Source organism: Lithobates pipiens, unplaced genomic scaffold (genome assembly GCF_037356315.1).
Source record: "Lithobates pipiens isolate NorthernLeopardFrog02 unplaced genomic scaffold, aLitPip1_a1.2 Scaffold_18, whole genome shotgun sequence".
NCBI lineage: Eukaryota > Metazoa > Chordata > Amphibia > Anura > Ranidae > Lithobates > Lithobates pipiens.
This window is the reverse complement of record NW_027507758.1, coordinates 509,484,844-509,504,346: the sequence shown is the minus strand read 5'-3', so window position 1 is coordinate 509,504,346 and position 19,503 is coordinate 509,484,844. Positions and strand designations below refer to the sequence as shown.

The following is a 19,503-nucleotide window of genomic DNA, read 5'->3' as shown; positions in this document are numbered from 1 at the left end:
CATTGTATGATTTCAAACTGCAGTCATTTCAAAGCTATGATTCATGATGTATATCTTGGTTAGCACTTATTTTAGACCCTTTTGTGTGGTATTGCTTTAAATGCAATAAAAGAAGTACATAAAAATGATGTCTCCAAAAAAGTACTTGGAAAGGCAGGTGTTCACTAATGAGTAACATTTTATAGACAACCTAGCTTGTGTCAGCTTATGACAACTCTTTTGTCTTAGTTTAGTATAAAAGTACAGATTTCCTTTGGCTTTTATCTGAGGTTGGCTTTCATCTTAGAGATGAGTGGCCCCTTGTGCTCTGAAATAACTGCCCTTTCACTTGCCTGACCTCCATGCTTATATGTTTTCTAGCTTTATAGGGTGCATACCAGTATCAAATAGATCCCCATTATGTGGACTGTAAAACACTCTGGGGCCCTGTTTGTGATATTGTTATTCAAATGGAAAAGGTTAATTATGGAAGAGTGTTCGTTTTAATCTACTCAACTGTCATTCAATACCCTAGTGCTTTGCCGCGAATAATGGAAAACTTTTCCACATCTCTGTACAGTGACCATATTTAAAATGTAAAAGTAGTGGAAATGACTGCGCTTCGCGATCTAAATTGAAGGGCCGCAAACGCTACAATAGACAAAATATTGTGTTAGAGAAATCTGTGGGGTAAAGTGCTGCACTCAAGCGTCAGTGGTTTGATGGGAACCGCACAAATGTGGTCATAATAGAAAATGTGCTAAATGTAACATAGCTACTACAAGAGGTTACATGTTTGACATATAAACCAATGTATCAAAACAAATGTTACATATAAATAACTGAATATACATAACAAATATGTGAAAAGAAACCTCCACATAAGTGGACCCTAAAGTGCAACGTGCATGTAGGGGTGATAATAGTCCCAAATTATACAGTGCAAACAGTCCAGTGTTGGAAAACAGATGTATATATACATTTTCAAATTGTGGAGAAATCCCGTGAGAGTAGACAAATCCACGTAGGACCCTAAATAGATCACCGGGAAAGTGATATCCACCACCAAGGAACATATATCTACCGGAAAGCGTGGACTCAGAAAACGGGCTGACAGAGATAACTCTCCACAAGAGTAATCCATTAGGTGGCTCCAGGGGTTTCACACTGTCAGGCTGTAGCTGAGATTCCACTTTCTTGGTAATATCATACGGTCCTCCCGAAGCAGAGCAAGGACCCCCTGCTATGCCAAAACTATAGATCGATATCCTTTTTAAAACGTGGAGCTAAAGATCTTTGCCAAAATACTCGCAATGCGCCGGATAGGGCACATACCCCAACTCATCCACTTAGATCAGGCCGGATTTGTTCCATTGAGAGAGGCCAGGGACAATACGACCAAAGTGCTCAACCTAATATATGCCGCTCAGAAACGTATGATCCCCCTGCTTCTCCTTTCCACAGATGCCGAAAAGGCGTTTGATAGAGTGGATTGGACCTTTCTTTTCGGAGACGCTGTGCTCTATAGGCCTGGGGCAAAGGATGTTACACTGGTCCAAACCATATATTCATGCCTCTCTGGTAAAGGTAAATGGTCACCTTTCAAGTCCATTTGAGATCACTAACGGAACCCGCCAAGGGTGCCTCTTATTTCCCTTGATTTTTATCCTGACCCTGGAACCATTTCAGAGGACCATTGGAAACAACCCTGACGTCACAGGCCTCCATTTGGATAGCTCTCTTTCTCCCAAAATCGCTGGGTTTGCAGACAACCTTCTTTTCTTCCTGTGAAACCCTTTGATTTCTATCTCAAACCTGCTTTCGGAGTTGAAGGCCTATGAGAAGTTGTTGGGGTTCCGAGTCAACTACCAAAAGTCAGAGGCACTGCACGTCTCTTTGCCGACCTCCACCCTGATGCTACTACAAAAGAATTTTCCTTTCAAATGGGCCTCAGACCACATTAAATACCTGGGGATCCGCCTCCCCAGAAAACTAGAGGATGTCTTCTCGCTAAACTTTCCCCCTCTACTGACAATCAAGAAAGACCTGCAATCTTGGTTTAATGGCATGTTTTCATGGTTTGGAAGGTGCAATAGTGTAAAAATGTATGTGTTGCCTCACCTTTTGTACCACTTGCAGGCACTTCCCATTAAAATTCCAAGCTCATTCCTTAAGGCTGTGAATCCCTGGTTGACTTCCTGTGGTCACTGAAACCACCCCGGCTGGCACAATCCACCCAGAGATTACCCAAACTCAGGAGTGGCATGGCTTTCCCAGATGTCAGCCTTTACCATGTAGCGGTCACAGGCTCGAAACTACATCTCAGGGGGACGTTGGATAATGAAACAGATTATGACCGACTCAGGCTTGTCGGGATTATCTTTCTGGCAGAGAGTCCAACTATCCCACTTTCTTGGATCTTTGCCTCCCCTTGCGTTGTTCCAGAGGCCTCTCACTAATTTTGAGCAGCTCTGCCTGGATCAATCTACACTCTCCCATGCAGTTTCTCTAATGTATCAACTGCTGACATCACCACCAGCAGAACACAAACCCCCATATATCACAGGATGGGAGTTGGGGTTAGAACTGACTGAAGAACAGATGGACAGAATCTACCTGTTCACCTACAAGACTTTGTTTTGTGCTAAACACCAAGAGGCGGGTGGTATCACACCCCAGTAAAGATCAACAAAATGTTTCTCCAATGCTCAGACTTATGCTGGAGGTGTGGGGAGGAGATCGGTTCCTTCCTCCACATCTTTTGGTCCTGCCATCTCTTGCAGCCCTATTGGACTGAAGTCCATAGAATCGTCCAAAAGTTTACCGACAGTGAGTTTCCGAGGGACCCGCCTTCTTTCTCCTGCATCACCACAACATCCCCAGTAAGGTTTATAGAAAGTCTATCCTCCCCCTCCTGATTATGGCTGCCAGGGGATGCATCCCACTATACTGGAAACAAGCGAAGCCTCCGTCGATTGCCACCTGGTTGAAAAAGGTGGCTGATATAAGTGGGATGGAAGGCTTGGTGGTTACTAAAAAAGGCCTGCATGAGAAATATACTAAGAAATGGTTCTATGGCGCAAATTCATATACTCTGAGGAGTACGCAGGACTAGCTCTAAATCCCCCCATGAAGACTGGACAAATCCGGTTAACTCGTTGGGCTTTCCCTGAATATTGTATAATGCAGACACTCCCGCAGGAGAAAAAAAAAAGGGGGGGAGATGCGACACACGGGGCATGGCGACGCCTTGACTCAGACATCGAGCATTTGCATCTTTGGGAAAAGTTAAGATTTTATGCATATTAACTCTGTTGTAATGATAACCTCTGTTGTACCGTTGTGTAAGTGCTTTGATCCCACTGTATGGGTTCCCTCTCTGTACTATACCGGGTGTCTTTCTCCTTTTGAAAAAAAAAGTATTGGGGAAAAAAATAAATATCATACAGTCCAAACATCCAAAAAACGGAAATGTCTCCAAATAGTGTAAAACCATAAGATAGCAAAATTTATTTAAGTAGTACAGCGCACTTGCATTCCATCAGTAGGTTTAGTGCTCAAACAATAAAATGCATTGTTATATCAGACACGTGGTTCGCAATGGCCTGTCTTGAACTCGATCTGGCATGTTTTGTCTAATGAGACATCATCTGGGTTTATTTATATGTAACATTTGTTTTGATACATTGGTGTATATGTCATACATGTAACCTCTAGTAGTATATACGTTACATTTAGCACTTTTTCTATTATGGCCACATTTGTGCAGTTCCCTTCATTGAACCGCTGACACTTGAGCACAGCACTTTACCCCACATATTTAAAATGCACAAAGCTTATTTATATAGGGGTAGTATGTGCGAACATACTGTATGTAGTGTCTTAGTAGGGTTTATTCATTGCAGATATGGTTTAATGTTATCTTTTTAAGCCCACGTTCTCCCAAATCCTGTACAGAAAATGTTATCTTGCACCATAAATAAATTGTATTTTGTATGTTTCAGTTAATGTTATGTGTTGTATTTTGCAGTGGTATCGTTATGTTTCTCCAAAGGATCTTTTATGTCTTTTTAAATTGTACCTGTTTTCTTTATAAGTTATAATCCCAGCAATGTATTTCACGCATAATGTGGTGTTAACTTGAAAACTAAATTTGTGATCCACCTGAAAAATGTTTAAAGATGGTTTGTAGGGAACAGGTACACTTTAACACTGAACGCCATGCTTGCTGCTACTTATCCATGCTCATTGCCATTTGTGTCTGTTGCTTTTTATGTGTGTATGCTAATCCTTCCTAATTGTTTCTTGTTTCAGCTATTTGTACAAGAATGAAATCCAATCCATTGACAGGCAAGCTTTTAAAGGACTTGCCTCTCTAGAACAACTGTAAGTGTCACATTGCATTATTTTGCATGACTACTATTTTTCTCGGTCATCAAGAGAAAAACATCTATGTACCCTTCCTACTGCATGCGTCTTTTTGTTCCTGCTAAGGGGGTGTAGCAAGACAGGGAGCAATACATTTTCGTTCTAACCTCTGTGCTCCTATTTCCTCAAAGTTCTGATGTCTCCATCCCTTTGGGTTGTGCTGGTCTGTGAAAGTTCAAGGCCACACTTGATCTGTAGCTAGCACACATTGTTTAATTTTTTTCAATTACTTTAGTGCATGATTTATTAATAAAGAAATATGGTAAGATTGTTTTCCCGTCATTACAATTGGCCTTTCCAGACCAATCCCCCATGGAACTTTGTAGGACAACACCTGAGAAGATGTAAGCCTGAAGCATTCACTGAGGAGTTGTTAGACACCTAGGTGGGGCTAAGCATTTGCATCCATGCCTTTCACACCCCTTTAAACCGAATTGTTTTGTCTGGTGTTCTCCTTTACATCAAAAGTGCATACCTGCCTAAGATTTGTTCGTCAATAACACATGTGGATCCTCCAACATTACCAACCATAGTAAACTCGCCATACTATTGCTTAATGTGCCTTGGCACTAAATCCATCCATTAAGCTATAATGACACTTTTATATAGCATTGTTATAGATGAATGGATGAGTAACATTACCGAAAGGGCTAAAAAAAAAAAGCTGTGGGACCCAACATGGAGGTATCGTAAACAGTCATGGAGGTTAATATGTTGTATAAATTGAACATCCTCTGTGAGACTTTTGATCTGTTAGTCTTGTGTCTGTGTATTAAGGTCATGTCATCTTTGTGTGTATTGTATAGGAAGTATTGTGTACATACAGAATACCTGCTTTGTGCAATGCATTTGGTGCTAATATTCATAACCCATTCACACGTTGTAAGTTGTCATGCAACTTTAGACATAACAAGTCGTAAACCCATTGTTTGCAATGGCATCTGTTCAGATCGGTGCAACTTTGTCACAGTAATTTTGAAAAGGTGCATGCATTATTTTGGTGCAACTTTTGAGGGTACTTTGGTCCAGAGAATGAAAAGTCGCATCAGTCTTGCTCCAAAGTTGCACTGTAAATTGTGTGACACTAATGTGAAAGGAGCCTTAAGGTATACTCTCCTAATACATTTTAGAATTTGCATTTAGACTGATTCAAGGGATACAGGCTACCTGCAGAATAACTGTGGGTTTCATTCTGACATTCATCTTGGGCTGCTGGCTGCTACATCGATATCCTCAAGTTGCATATACAGTTGTGCTCATAATATTACATACCCTGGCAGAATTAGATTTCTTGGCCATTTTTCAGATATGAATGATAACACAAAACTTTTCTTTCACTCATGGTTAGTGTTTGGCTGAAGCCATTTATTATCAATCAAATGACCCTGATCAAAAATGTACATACCTCAGTTCTTAATACTGTGTATTGCCCCCTTTAACATTAATGACAGCTTGAAGTCTTTTGTGGTATTTGTGGATGAGGCTCTTTATCTTAGATGGTAAAGCTGCCCATTCCTCTTGGCAAAAAGCCTCCAATTCCTTTAAATTCTTGGGCTGTCTTGCATGAACTGCACATTTGAAATCTCCCCAGAGTGGCTCAGTGATATTGAGGTCAGAAGACTGAGATGGACACTCCAGAACCTTCATTTTATTCTGCTGTAGCCAATGACAGGTCAGCTTGGCCTTGTGTTTTGGATCATTGTCATGTTGGAATGTCCAAGTACGTCCCATGCGCAGATTCCTAGCTGATGAATGCAAACGTTCCTCCAGTATTTTTTGATAACATACTGCATTCATTTTGCCAACAAATTTGACCAAATTTCCTGTGGCTTTGTAGCCCACACATCCCCAAAACATCAGCAATCCACCTCTGTACCTTTCATCATAGGCCTTGTTGACTCCTCTCCCAATGTAGCGGTTATGGCCAAAAGCCAAAATTTTGGTTTTGTCACTCTAAATTACTTTGTGCCCGAAGATTTGAGGCTTGTCTCTGCGCTGTTTGGCATATTGTAAGCAGGATGCTTTTGTGGAATTTGCGTAGTAAAGGCTTTCTTCTGGCGAATCGACCATGCAGCCCATCTTTCTTCAAGTGCCTCCTTATTGTGCATCTTGAAACAGCCACACCACATGTTTTCAGAGAGTTCTGTATTTCACCTGAATTTATTATGGGTTTTTCTTTGCATCCCGAACAATTTTCCTAGCAGTTGTTTCTAAAAGTTTAGTTAGTCTACTGGACTGTGGTTTGCTTTTAACAGAACCCCTCGTTTCCCACTTCTTGATTAGAGTTTGAACACTGCTGATTGGCAATCTGAATTCCTTGAATATCTTTTTATATTACTTTCCTGTTTTATACAGTTCAACTACCTTTTCCCACAGATCCTTTGACAATTCTTTTACTTTCCCCATGGCTCAGAATCCATAAATGTCAGTGCTGCACTGGATGAAAGATGCAAGGGTCTGTCAGGAGTCCAGAAACTCATTGACCATTTATACACACACTAATTACAAGCAAACAGATCACAGGTGAGAATGGTTACCTTTAATAGTCATTCAAACCACTTTGTGTCAACTTGCGTGGATATTAGGCCAAAATCACCAGGGTATGTAAACTTCTGATCAGGGTCATTTGGGTAGTTTATGTTGCCATTATGATTTACAAAGAGTAATCACAGTTGATTGATAATCGGCCAAATACCAGCCATGAGTGAAAGAATTGTTTTTGTGTTATCATTCATATTCTCTGAAAATTGGCAAGAAATTCTGCCAGGGTATGTAAACTTATGAGCACAACTGTATTTTCTGATTAACCCTATATCTTGAGAGTATGAACAGTGGTGTGTTCAGTGGTTCAGTCAACTCTCCTCTGTGCCTTCAAACTGCAGCCTCAAGGCACACATGCACTTGGGCTTTAGAAGAAGGTTGCACATTATGTGCAGGCTGCAGCTCAACACAATAGTAGTGAGAAAAGTCTTCTCAAATATCTAGTTATTAGATAAACTGAGTGGACTATCAGAATTTAACTTGCTGGCAATGCTTATTGGATTGCTCGGCCAGTAAGGGGCTTGTTCATATCATGTTTGGTGACCTGCATTTTTCTGCATACCACCACACATTCATGGTGTAGACAGGGCACATATATTACCAAAATTATTGGGATGCCTGCCTTTACACGCACATGAATTTTAATTGCATCCCAGTTTTAGCCCGTAGGGTTTAATATTGAGCTGGCCTACCATTTGCAGCTATAACAGCTTCAACTCTTCTGGGAAGGCTGTCCACAAGGTTGAGAAATCTATGGGAATGTTTGTCCATTCTTCCAGAAGTGCATTTGTGAGGTCAGGCACTGATGTTGTAGAGAAGGCCTGGCTTGCAGTCTCCACTCTAATTCATCCCAGAGGTGTTCTGTCGGGTTGAGGTCAGGATTCGGTGCAGGCAAGTCAAGTTCCTCCACCCCAAACTCGCTCATCCATGTCTTTGTGGACCTTGCTTTGTGCACTGGTGCGCAGTCATGTTGGAACAGAAAGGGGCCAAAACCAAACTGTTCGCACAAAGTTGGGAGCATGAAATTGTCCAAAATGTCTTAGTATGCTGCAGCTCAACCCCTGAAAAACAACCCCACGCTATAAACTCCCCTCCACCAAATGATTTGGACCAGTGCACAAAGCAAGGTCCATAAAGACAAAGAGTTTTGGGTGGAAAAACTTGACTGGCCTGCGCTGAGTTCTGACCTCAACCAGATAGAACCACTTTGAGATGAATTAGAGTATAGACGTCAGGCTTCCCAATACTTTTGGAAATATAGCATAGAACACAATTGAAGAAAGGAAGATCGCCAGCATCACGGTCAAGTACAGCAAGACATCAGTGTATACAGCACAAACAGCCCACGTGTTACTACCATAACGACCTTACTCATGACTATGATGGAAACGCGTTGACTGCTTGTGCGGTATAAACCGATGCCTTCATAAAGCTGATGTCTTGCTGCACTTGACTGTTATGCCAGCAATCTTTGTTCTTCTGTAGACCACAACCAGTGCCTGAGCACCATCCATTCAGCTGTGGATGTTTTTTTTTTTTTTTTTGTTTTGTTTTTTAGGAAGTAGAAGTGCTGCTTTTTGCTTCCATAGAAAACAGTTGTGCCCTGTTTTTTGTTAGTTTTTTTTTTTTTTATGGCACACACTATTTATCTGTTTAGCTGTTTATCACGTGCATATTTTCAGGAAGTATACAAACATTTATTTTAGTGTGCACAAATGCAATATTGGGGTTGTGTTGAGTAAATGGATACCACACATGTCAAGCCTCCAAATTTTGTGCCCCTGTGAAATAGCGAAAACTTTTGGTACCTAAAACTTTTCATAGGCAAAACTTTTTAAAAGCATTTTAGATGATCAATTTAGAGTTGACCAGGATTTTTGGCTCTCACTTGGACGTTTGCATACCTGTGTGTTGCACTCGCTGTTTACATACATGTGAGGGACCTACTAGTACACTTGCATTTGCTTGTGGGGGGGGGGGGGTGCTTTTATGTATTTAGTTTTTTAATTATTTCATTTTATTTTTATTTTTTTACTTTTTTAATATCAATGGTATAGCATTGGACAGTAATGGGTACTCTTTATAACGACATCAGGAAGCCATTAGACCCCCAATGTCTCCCCTGCCTGCCACTGCAGCTAATCAAGCACATATTGTGCCAGCTACAGTAGCCAAAAATGTGACCGCTCTTAATTTAGAAGTGATAAAATACTCATTACCTCTGGGTGCATTAGTCACAGGAGACCGAAAAATATCTCTCCCCTTTCTCCCACTGTCTGGCCAGGGTACTGCGGTCTTGGGCTCCCTGGAGGATTTGGAGAGCTGAGGAATGGAAGCCCTGTGCCAGCTCTGAGTTGCTCCATTTGTCTTCCAACTGACATCACTGGGACAATCACCAAACGCAAGTAGTGTCACGTCATTGAAATGGAAATGAGTGACATACCTACAAAAGAAAGGGAAGCTTAAAGCCCAACTCTGGGCGAAAAAAATAAAATAAAAATTTCTCTTAGGCTTGGTTCACACCTTCTTTATGATTTTGCAGAAATGCTCTACAGTCCATATAACATGGTTTCCTATGGGACACGTTCACATGTATGTGTTTTTTTTGTTTGTTTTGTTTTGAGTTTTTTCAGCCACTGTGTTTTTGGAAAGGGTCAGGGATTTTTTTTTTTTATTTATTTATTTTTTTTAAGCAAAATGGTGCGTATTTGATTCAATAGACTTTAATGGAGACGTTGCAGCAAAGCATGTAGTGCATTTTTGCCGCAATATGTGTTTTGCAAAAAAATGCAAAACGCATCTGAAAATGTGTAAAAATGCATCAGAAGGCGTGTGCAAAAAGCACTGCAGAAACAGATCAAAAGCAAACTGCATAGCTGTGAACCAAGCCTTAGAGTGGATCTGTTCCCTCAATGCAGGGGTTAATTGCGTGTTTTTGCCTAGGGCAGTGATGGCGAACCTTGGCGCCCCAGATGTTTTGGAACTACATTTCCCATGATGCTCTGGCACTCTGCAGTGTAGTGCAGCATCATGGGAAATGTAGTTCCAAAACATCTGGAGTGCCAAGGTTCGCCATCACTGGCCTAGGGGATGGAGAATGGAGATATACTTGCCTTATCTTTCAATCCTCCCAGCACAAAACTGGTTCCTATGGCTCCTGCCTCCCCCCCCCCCCCCCCCCCCCCCCACATGAGGACATCAGGAACAGTCCACCGCTGGATCGTAGGGAAGAACTGGTTGCTGGTGGAACAAATTATTGGGTAAGTCTAAGCTTTCTACTTGCCCCTGGACAAAACAAGCAGTTGACTTGCAGTCCAGGCACAGCCCCACTGCAAGGGGAAACTTTATCTTTTGCCCCATTGAGGTGGGGAAGGAGGCATTAAAGTCTATCTGTGGGCAAAGATCATGTTTCCTTGAAAAGCCTGTATCGTGCTTTGTTTTCTAAGTACATTGGTATTAGAAGTGGTCTTTTTAATAACAGAAAGTTTGCTGTGTTGACTGAAAACGTTTCCTCCCACCATCATATTACTGTGGGCTGTTCAAATAAATTCTAAGAAACTTCACATTTTTGGGGGGATTATAGCTGTAAGCCCTTTCCATATAAAACGGAGTGTGATTTTTATTATGAATGTATGGAATCTACATCTAAGTCGATGTTTTGGCATTTGGATGAACTTTAAACCTCATAAGAAATCTGCTGATCTCCAAACTAAGTGGAGCAGAGGAGAAACACAGTCATATGGTAACATATAGCCTTATATGTTATTATTTTTGACCTTCGTTTTAGCTCTGGTTAGTTCTAAATTTTGTATTTGCAGGGAAGTCCTATCCAGATTACCTTTGGCCAAATCCCAACCAAAAGTCTGCCTGCTACTTGTACAAGTTACAATGTAGAACATGAATTATGCTCTTTGCAATCAGGACACAAAGAGCAATATCCCAACAAAGGTCGTTATCCTGCTCCTCCCTATCCTAAGCTCAGTTTAACCACTACAGCCCCGGAAGATTTGGCTGCTCAAAGACCATTTTTTGAGATCCGGCACTGCGCCGCTTTAACTGACAAATTTGCGCGGTCATGCGACACTGTACCCAAACAAAACTGATGTCCTTTTTTTCTCTCACAAATGCAGCTTTCTATTGGTGGCATTTGATCATCTCTGCGATTTGTTTATTTTTTGCGCTATAAACAAGAAGAGTGACAATTTTTAAAAAAAACACTATTGCTTTTTCATACATCATGGGACACAGAGCTAGGCTAATATTCATTAAGTGCAGGGTTATGCTTCATTTCCAGGTGAATGGACACTGGTACCAAAGGTATTTAGACAGGAAGTGATCCCCTATATAACCCATACAGGAAGTACTTAAGTTTTTACCAGTGTCTGCAAGGTGGCTGACACGGTTGTTTGAGCTCCAGGTCTCTAGTCCCACAAACAGTTCTTACATGAATCAAGGGATTGACTGGTCGGATCCGTTTGACACAGGCTTTATACGCTTAGCTAAATGGTACCCGAGCCTTGCAAAAAAGACTCAAGATCCTGCAAGGTTTTGCCTGTAATGCGGCCTCTGGGCGTTGGACCCTGCAAAGTGAAATCCTGAACACCACAGCGCTAAGGCATTACTGCAGAGTGCTGTGCAGGTCCAAGGTAGTGGACCCCCAAACATGAAAAGGGTACCCAGTCCTTGAAGGTCCTCAAGTGACAGGAACCCACCGTGAAGGTGAAGATTGGGCTCTTAGTTTCTAAGCTGCTCTCCATTGGGACAGGTAAGTTATTGTGGGATGTCCCAGTGATTGTAAAAATCAGGCAAGCTAGCTAGAGGCTGGACACCTGTGTGCGGTGACCATACGGGGGAGTTTTTGGGCTACCTGTGGGTGTTTTCAAAGCATACCTTTTTTTTTTTTGCTTGTGTCCGGCTGTTTTTTGCTAATGGCGCATGTGCATTCGTAAGAGCGCCACTGAGCTCGGCAGTTTGTTTAGCAGCCATGGCGCATGCGGCTTCACAGTACATGTGTTGTAGCCTTTATCTGGGAGCACAAAGATTCACGTCATATGCGAATACAGCCACGCCTGTTTGCTGGGACCGCGCACATGCACACAGCCAGCTTATTTAAGCTAGATTGCAAAAAAGGAGTAGCAGGTGTGGTGCTGTTCTAATTAGGAAGGTTTTAGGATTTTTAGTTTGAACCTATTTCAATGATAGTTCTGTGTTGCACCCTCTGCAGGTTGCAATGATACAAACTTTGGAATCCAAAACATAAATAAAATATATAAAAAGCGATAGAATATATACTATACTATATACAATATATTTTTTATTACGTATGATGTTAAGCCTTTTATTATCATCATAATATAGGCATTTAATTCATTTTTTGGACAATATATTCAGGTCATAATTACTGTGAAAACACTTGCCAGGGGCTGTAACACATGATATAAAAATTCCAACGAAACACTGCACCAGCACTTATTGAATGCACATAAACACTTTTATATTCTTTGTCATATTTACATGCGAGCTGTGCAATAAGTCTGTCCAAGTACACATCTTACTTTTACTCACATTTATTTTTATTAATCTTTATTATTTTTTTCCTTTTGTACACTCCGCTCAGGCTGAGGATATAATCCCCACATCATTTACACTAATATTTAATTTATCATTTCTTTTTCTTTCACGTGGAATTCAAGATTTACTACATGACATTCATGCAGAGGGTGTAGTACATTAGAACATTCATACCAAAGGGGCTGCACTTCACCAATTTTTTGTCTACACCATTTGGTTTATTTCAGTAAGTGGTATCACCAAATATTGAACGTTCCTCCTAGGGCTTTTGTCTTGGCTTGCTGTATCAGGCAGAGGTTGCAACACACTTATTAGTACATGGTTCATTGGATATCGCATCCTGCAGAGCATATGCATATTGTTCTTTGGTATAACTAGATGGTGTATATTCTATCACTTTTTATATATTGTATTTATATTTTGGATTTCAAAGTTTGTATCCTTGCACCCTGCAGAGGGTGCAACACAGAACTATCATTGAAATAGGTTCAAACCAAATATCCTAAAACCTTCCTAATTAGAACAGCGCCACACCTGCTACTCCTTTTTTCCAATCTAAACACATACTTCACCTAGGTGAAAGTATATCTGCAGGGGCAGCAGTTCCTTTTTCCCTTTTAAGATTTTTTTCATCTTTTCTCCTTATTTAAGCTGTATATGCCAAGCATGTGGGGGGCTTCCAGAGGGCAGCTGTGGGACACAGAGCAGGCTCTGAACCAAGCGTTTGCAGCGGTTCATTTCTCCTTACCCAGGTCACGTGAGTCACCAGGAGCTGCTTGGCAGGCTAAAGGGGCTTAGCAGGATTGTTGCATAGGAGCTTGGTGAGCCCTATTAAAGGGTCTCCCTTCTGAGGTGTGTTAATACTACGCCCAGGTGCTCCCTTTTTGTGGCTAGTAAATGTCTTCAAAAGAGAAGCGGGACTAACACTACAGGGAAGGGCACACCTATGTTATCAGTAGTTCCTGTTAAACCCAGTCGTATCCCTAGTGTTGTAACCCCTGAAGGACCAGAGGCTTCTGGGCGATCTGAGCCGCTGTGCCTATCTGGGATTGTGCCTACAGTCAACGCTGCTGCTTCACCCTTTATCACTAAGGGTGAACTGTCCTCAGCCCTAGCCAGGTTAGAGCACAGAATTGCTGCCATTCCCTCCATCCCACAGGATGGCAAGAAGTGTGACAGATCCCCTCCCCAGAGCCTCCTAGTCTGTAGTAGGAATGGGTTGAGGGTGGGGAAGAGTTTAAAGCTCAGGATTCTGTGGATGGCCTGGCGGATGAGTCTGCTTCCGAGCAATTTGGAAGAGATCCAGTTGGTGTCTGCCTCTCAATCACAGAGGCTTTTGGTCCTGACTCTTACCGACATGGTTCTTTCTGCCTTTAAGTTGCCTCTTGCAGAGGTTACTGAGACTCCCTGGTCCCCTTTGGGATCCCTGAGGCCTCTTCAGGCCACACAGGCTTTCCCCTTATACCCTCTGTTGGAACAGGTGGTGTATGCTGATTGGGAACATCCTGACAGGATTTTTGTTCCTCCTAAGAGGTTTTCCCCTTTTATATCCTATGGATGAAAAGTTTAAGAAGTGGAGCATGTCAGCCATAGATGCAGCAAGCCTCTTCCTTTTTTTTTATTTTTTTTTTCTACAAATTTTTTCTTACACGTTAATATACATAATTTATAAAAAAAAAAAAAAAAAAAAAATCTTCCAGAATTTTAACATATATATTTCTATTTTCATATCCATCATCCCTCTTTTAGACACTATTTCCTTTATTCGCTTTACACTGTATAGTCAGGTCTTCCTGCATCCATTGTAAAGTATGATCTATATTAAATTTTTCACAAATATTTTCATATTGCTGCAGATTTCCCCTTTGTTCATACATTATTTATTCTCTCTTGTGGTACAACATGGTTTACTGCTCTAACCCATTGACTTATTGTCGGTGGGTTTGGCTGAATCCATTTTTCCACTATCTGGTTTTTGTGCCAGGAATAATACTTCTTGTAAAAATATCCTAGTGTATCTACACTCTCTTTCTTCATTCATAACTGCCAATAAGCATAATTCCACTGTAGCCTTAATAGTCTTATTTAAGACTTTTCTTACTTTCCCGACCACCAGCTGCCAGTACCTCCCTATACTCCCACACTGCCACATCACATGAAGGAAGTCCGCCCCCCGCCCACATCTTGTGCAGTTTGGTGCGGACATCCTCCCCATCCTGTACAGTCTATTCGGGGCCAGGTATGTCTGATGCGCAGACTTTTGTGACTTAAGAACTGGTCAGCCGAGCTTCCTTGTAAGAAGTTATTGGCAGGTTTCCCCTTTCATGAGGAACGTTTATTTGGTGATCATTTGGGCAAATCTATCCAAAAGATTTCCGGATGGAAGACTTCTTACTGTGAAGAAAAGCACCAGACATCCCTCTTTTAAAACCTCAGGGACTGCTTCCTCAAATGTTTCAGTGCCAAGGCAGTTCCACCACCAACAGGGCGCTAGGGCCAGGGGCAAGCTGCAAGGCCAGGGCCAGAAAAAGCCCTGGGTCCAAAATTCTTCTAAACCCAATACCAAGCCCTCCTTTTGAGGGGACTCCCCCACTCCATATGGTGGTGGGAAGGCTGCTGCACTTTGCGGACATTTGGAGAACAATAATTCAGGATGAGTGGGTCACCTCAACTATATCCTGTGGTTACAATCTGGAGTTGCTTGGGGTTCCCCCACAGAGATTTTTAAGATCCAGCGTTCTCTCGGATCCTCCAAAAAGAGACTTATTACTTCAGGCACTATATCATTTCGTGCATCAAGGAGTGATTGTAGAGGTTCCTGTATCCGAAAGGGGCACATGGTTTTACTCTAACCTGTTTACGGTTCAAAAACCAAAGGGGGACACAAGGCCCATTTTGGACATAAGATCCCTGAGCTGGTATCTACTGATCCAGTCCTTTCAGGTGGAGTCTGTCCGCTCAGTAGTAGCCTATCGTTCAACCTCATCATTCACTCGTACCTATCATTCAACCTCATCAGAGATTCCTGTGATTTGCAGTAGAGGAACGTCATTTTCCATTTGTGGCTCTACCCTTTGTGCTTGCTACAGCTCCCCAGGTGTTCACAAAGGTCCTAGCACCAGTACTGGGTCTTTTAAGAGCCCAAGGGATCTTGGTGCTCAGGTATCTGGAAAACCTCCTGCTCAGAGATCACTCACTACAGGCTCTAGAACAGAGCATAACATGCACAGTGCGGTATTTGGAAAGCTTAGGCTGGATCATAAATGCCGAAAAATTAACATTGAGACTAGCTCAAAGCCTAAAGTATTTAGGTCTGATCCTAGATTCAGTCCAAGCTATTTTCTTGCCACCCTCAAAGATCTGTTCCCTGAATGATCAGGTACATTGGATAAGGGGCAGCAGACAACCCTCCATTTGGCTCTGTATGAGTCTTCTAGGGAGGCTAGTATCCTTCAAGGCTGTGCCCTATGCCCAGTTTCATACCCGACCTCAGGCCTTATTTCCTCAGGCACGCTTAAGCCTAAACTGGTGGTTGCAGGATCAGAACCTGCAAAAGGGAAGATCCTTCCTCCCGGTAACTTGGAAAGCTCTGACTACAGATGCCAGTCTCTCAGGCTGAGAAGCGACCCTAGAAGGGCTCAAAGCTCAGAGGAAATGGTCAAGGACATAACAGATCCTGCCCATCAACATCCTGGATTTATGGGCAGTATGATTGACCCTACAGTCTTCAGGACTGCCTTATCAGGGTTCAGTCTGACAATGCCACTGCAGTGGCCTATATAAACCACCAAGGCGATACCAGGAGTCGTTCAGCTCTGAAGGAGGTGAACCACATACTAGCCTGGGCAGAGGGATATGTGCCAATCCTATCGGTAGTTCATATCACAGGAGAAGAGAACTGGAAGGCAGATTATCTCCGCTCCCAGGGGTATTCCAGGAAATTTGCCAATGTTGGGGACGGCCAGAGGTCAACCTACTGGCATCCAGGTTCAACAACAAGCTACAACAGTTTTTGCCCCGAACAAGAGATCCTCTGAAAACCGGAGCAGATGCTCTGGTAGTTCCATGGAGCCAGTGCTCCCTGGTTTATGCTTTCCTTCCGATCCCTCTCCTTCCACATTTGTTGCGCAGGATTCAGAGAGTGGGAGTTCCAGTCATTCTGGTGGCACCAGCCCTGCCCTGGTTCCCAAAGATTGTGAGACTGACAATAGATGGGTCATGGACGCTTCCACGTTGCCCTGATCTACTGTCTTAAGGTCCTATATTCCACCCCAATTTACAGTCTCTAAATTTGGAAGCATGGCTATTGAAGCCAGGGTGTTAAAGGACTGTGACATCTCTGGACCAGTGGTGTCTACCCTAGTGAATGCTAGAAAAGCTGTCACTAGGAAGATCTTTTATAAGGTCTGGAAGACTTATATTGCTTGGTGTGAAGCCAAAAAATTGCATCCTCGGAAGTACGTGATTGGGAGAATTCTCTTTTCTAATGTCAGCTGTGGAAATCAAATTGGCTTTGAGTACAATCAGAGATCAAGTTTCAGCCCTATCAGTATTCTTCGAAAGGCCTCTAGCCTCCCATTCACTGGTCTGAACCTTTATGCAGGGTCAGCTCGTTTTCCTCCCCCCCATTAGGTCATCAATGTGTCCTAGGGACTTGAACTTGGTGCTTTCTGTGTTAAAGAAACAACCGTTTGAGCCTATCAAGGAAATTCCATTAGACTTGCTGCACGCAAGCTAGCCCTCCTGATGGCTATCACCTCGGCTAGAAGGGTGTTGGAGTTGGCAGCCCTTTCCTGGAAAGAATTATACTTGATCAATTATCACGACAGGGTCGTGTTACGACCTGTTCCACCCTTTTTGCCAAAGTTGGTGTCGACCTTTAAATTAGTACATTATTTTGCCTTCCTTTTTTCTCTCAGCCTTGTTCGGCGGAAGAGAGACGACTGCATTCTTTGAACGTTGTCCGGGCAGTCAAGGTTTATTTGTGTAGATCTGTGGAGATCCGAGGATCAGACTCTTATTTTTTTTTTTGTTTTACCAAAAGGATGGAGGAAGGGGCAGGCAGCTTCCAAAGCTTCCATTGCCAAATGGGTCCGTCAATTGGTCATTCAGGCCTACGGTCTGAAACTTAAAGCTCCTCCCTTTAGAGTCCGTTCACACAGGGGCAACTTGGGATCCGACTTCAGGTCGCCCCTAGTCGCCTCAGGTCGGACAACATTTAAAAACCAATGTAAGTGAATGAGAGCTGTCTTAATGCACGCTACTGAAGTCGCTCCGACTTCAAAAGAAGTTCCTGTACTACTTGAATCCGACTTGTAGGCGACTGGTACCCATTGATTTCAATGGAGGTCGCCTCCAAGTCGGATTTCTGTCTATACGGAGGCGACTTTGACAGAATTATTAGCTCTGAAGGGGGAACTCCACGCCAAATTTCTGAAAAAAATTTGGCGTGGGTTCCCCCTCCGAGAGCATACCAGACCCTTATCCGAGCACGCTACCCGGCCGGCCAGGAAAGGGGGTGGGGACGAGCGGGCGGCCCCCCCTCCTGAGCCGTACCAGGCCGCGTGCCCTCAACATGGGGAGGTGCCTTGGGGGAGGGGGGCGTGCGGCCCCCCCACCCCAAAGCACCTTGTCCCCATGTCGATGAGGACAAGGGCCTCTTCCCGACAACCCTGGCCGTTGGTTGTCGGGGTCTGCGGGCGGGGGGCTTATCGGAATCCGGGAGCACCCTTTAATAAGGGGTCCCCCGGATACCGGCCCCCCACCCTATGTGAATGAGTATGGGGTACAATGTACCCCTACCCATTCACCTGTAAAATAAAGTACAAAAAAAAACACAACACACAAGATAAAATAATTTATTGCACAGCTCCGGGGGTCTTCCGTCTTCGGGGGTCTTCTCGCCGGACTCCTCCGCTATCTTCTTGTAGCTCTTTTGCTAGCGGAGGAGTCCGGCTTTCTTCCGCGCCGCCGGCCTCTTCTCCCGACTTCGGGGGTCTTGTCCCCCTCTTCGGTTCTTCTGCCGGGCCACCGCGCCTTCTTATAGCTCTTTTACAGGCGGTGGCCCGGTCTTCTGTCGCCGCCGCTGCCGCCTTCCGTTCTTCTCCTTCTTCTCCTGGAGATGTTGACTCGACGAGCTCTCCGGCCGCAATGCCAGGGACGCGCTGCGCTGCCACTTATATAGGGACAATGGGGCGGTGTCACATGGGTTGGTCACATGGGTTGATGTCACATGGTGACCCCGCCCCCTTACGATGTCACAGTCCCGGAGGATGCTGGGACTGTCACCATGTGACATCAACCCATGTGACCAACCCATGTGACATCAACCCATGTGACACCGCCCCATTGTCCCTATATAAGTGGCAGCGCGTCCCTGGCATTACGGCCGGAGAGCTCATCGAGTCAACATCTCCAGGAGAAGAAGAAGAAGAACGGAAGGCGGCGGCGGTGACGGCGGCGACAGAAGGCCGGGCCACCGCCTGTAAAAGAGCTATAAGAAGGCGCGGTGGCCCGGCAGAAGAACCGAAGAGGGGGACAAGACCCCCGAAGTCGGGAGAAGAGGCCGGCGGCGAGGAAGAAAGCCGGACTCCTCCACTAGCAAAAGAGCTACAAGAAGATAGCGGAGGAGTCCGGCGAGAAGACCCCCGAAGACGGAAGACCCCCGGAGCTGTGCAATAAATTATTTTATCTTGTGTGTTGTGTTTTTTTTTTGTACTTTATTTTACAGGTGAATGGGTAGGGGTACATTGTACCCCATACTCATTCACATAGGGTGGGGGGCCGGTATCCGGGGGCCCCCTTATTAAAGGGTGCTCCCGGATTCCGATAAGCCCCCCGCCCGCAGACCCCGACAACCAACGGCCAGGGTTGTCGGGAAGAGGCCCTTGTCCTCATCGACATGGGGACAAGGTGCTTTGGGGTGGGGGGGCCGCACGCCCCCCTCCCCCAAGGCACCCCCCCATGTTGAGGGCACGCGGCCTG

At 43.9% G+C, this 19,503-nt stretch overlaps 1 protein-coding gene across 1 annotated transcript in view; it reads left to right on the top strand.

Annotated features, from left to right (window-relative positions):
• PXDN (peroxidasin) overlaps positions 1–19,503 on the top strand; it is a 236,317-nt gene that overhangs the window by 122,784 nt on the left and 94,030 nt on the right. The window contains exon 4 of the mRNA XM_077488703.1: positions 4,294–4,365. Coding sequence (XP_077344829.1) covers positions 4,294–4,365 — 72 coding nt within the window. The remainder of the gene's footprint in view (positions 1–4,293; positions 4,366–19,503) is intronic.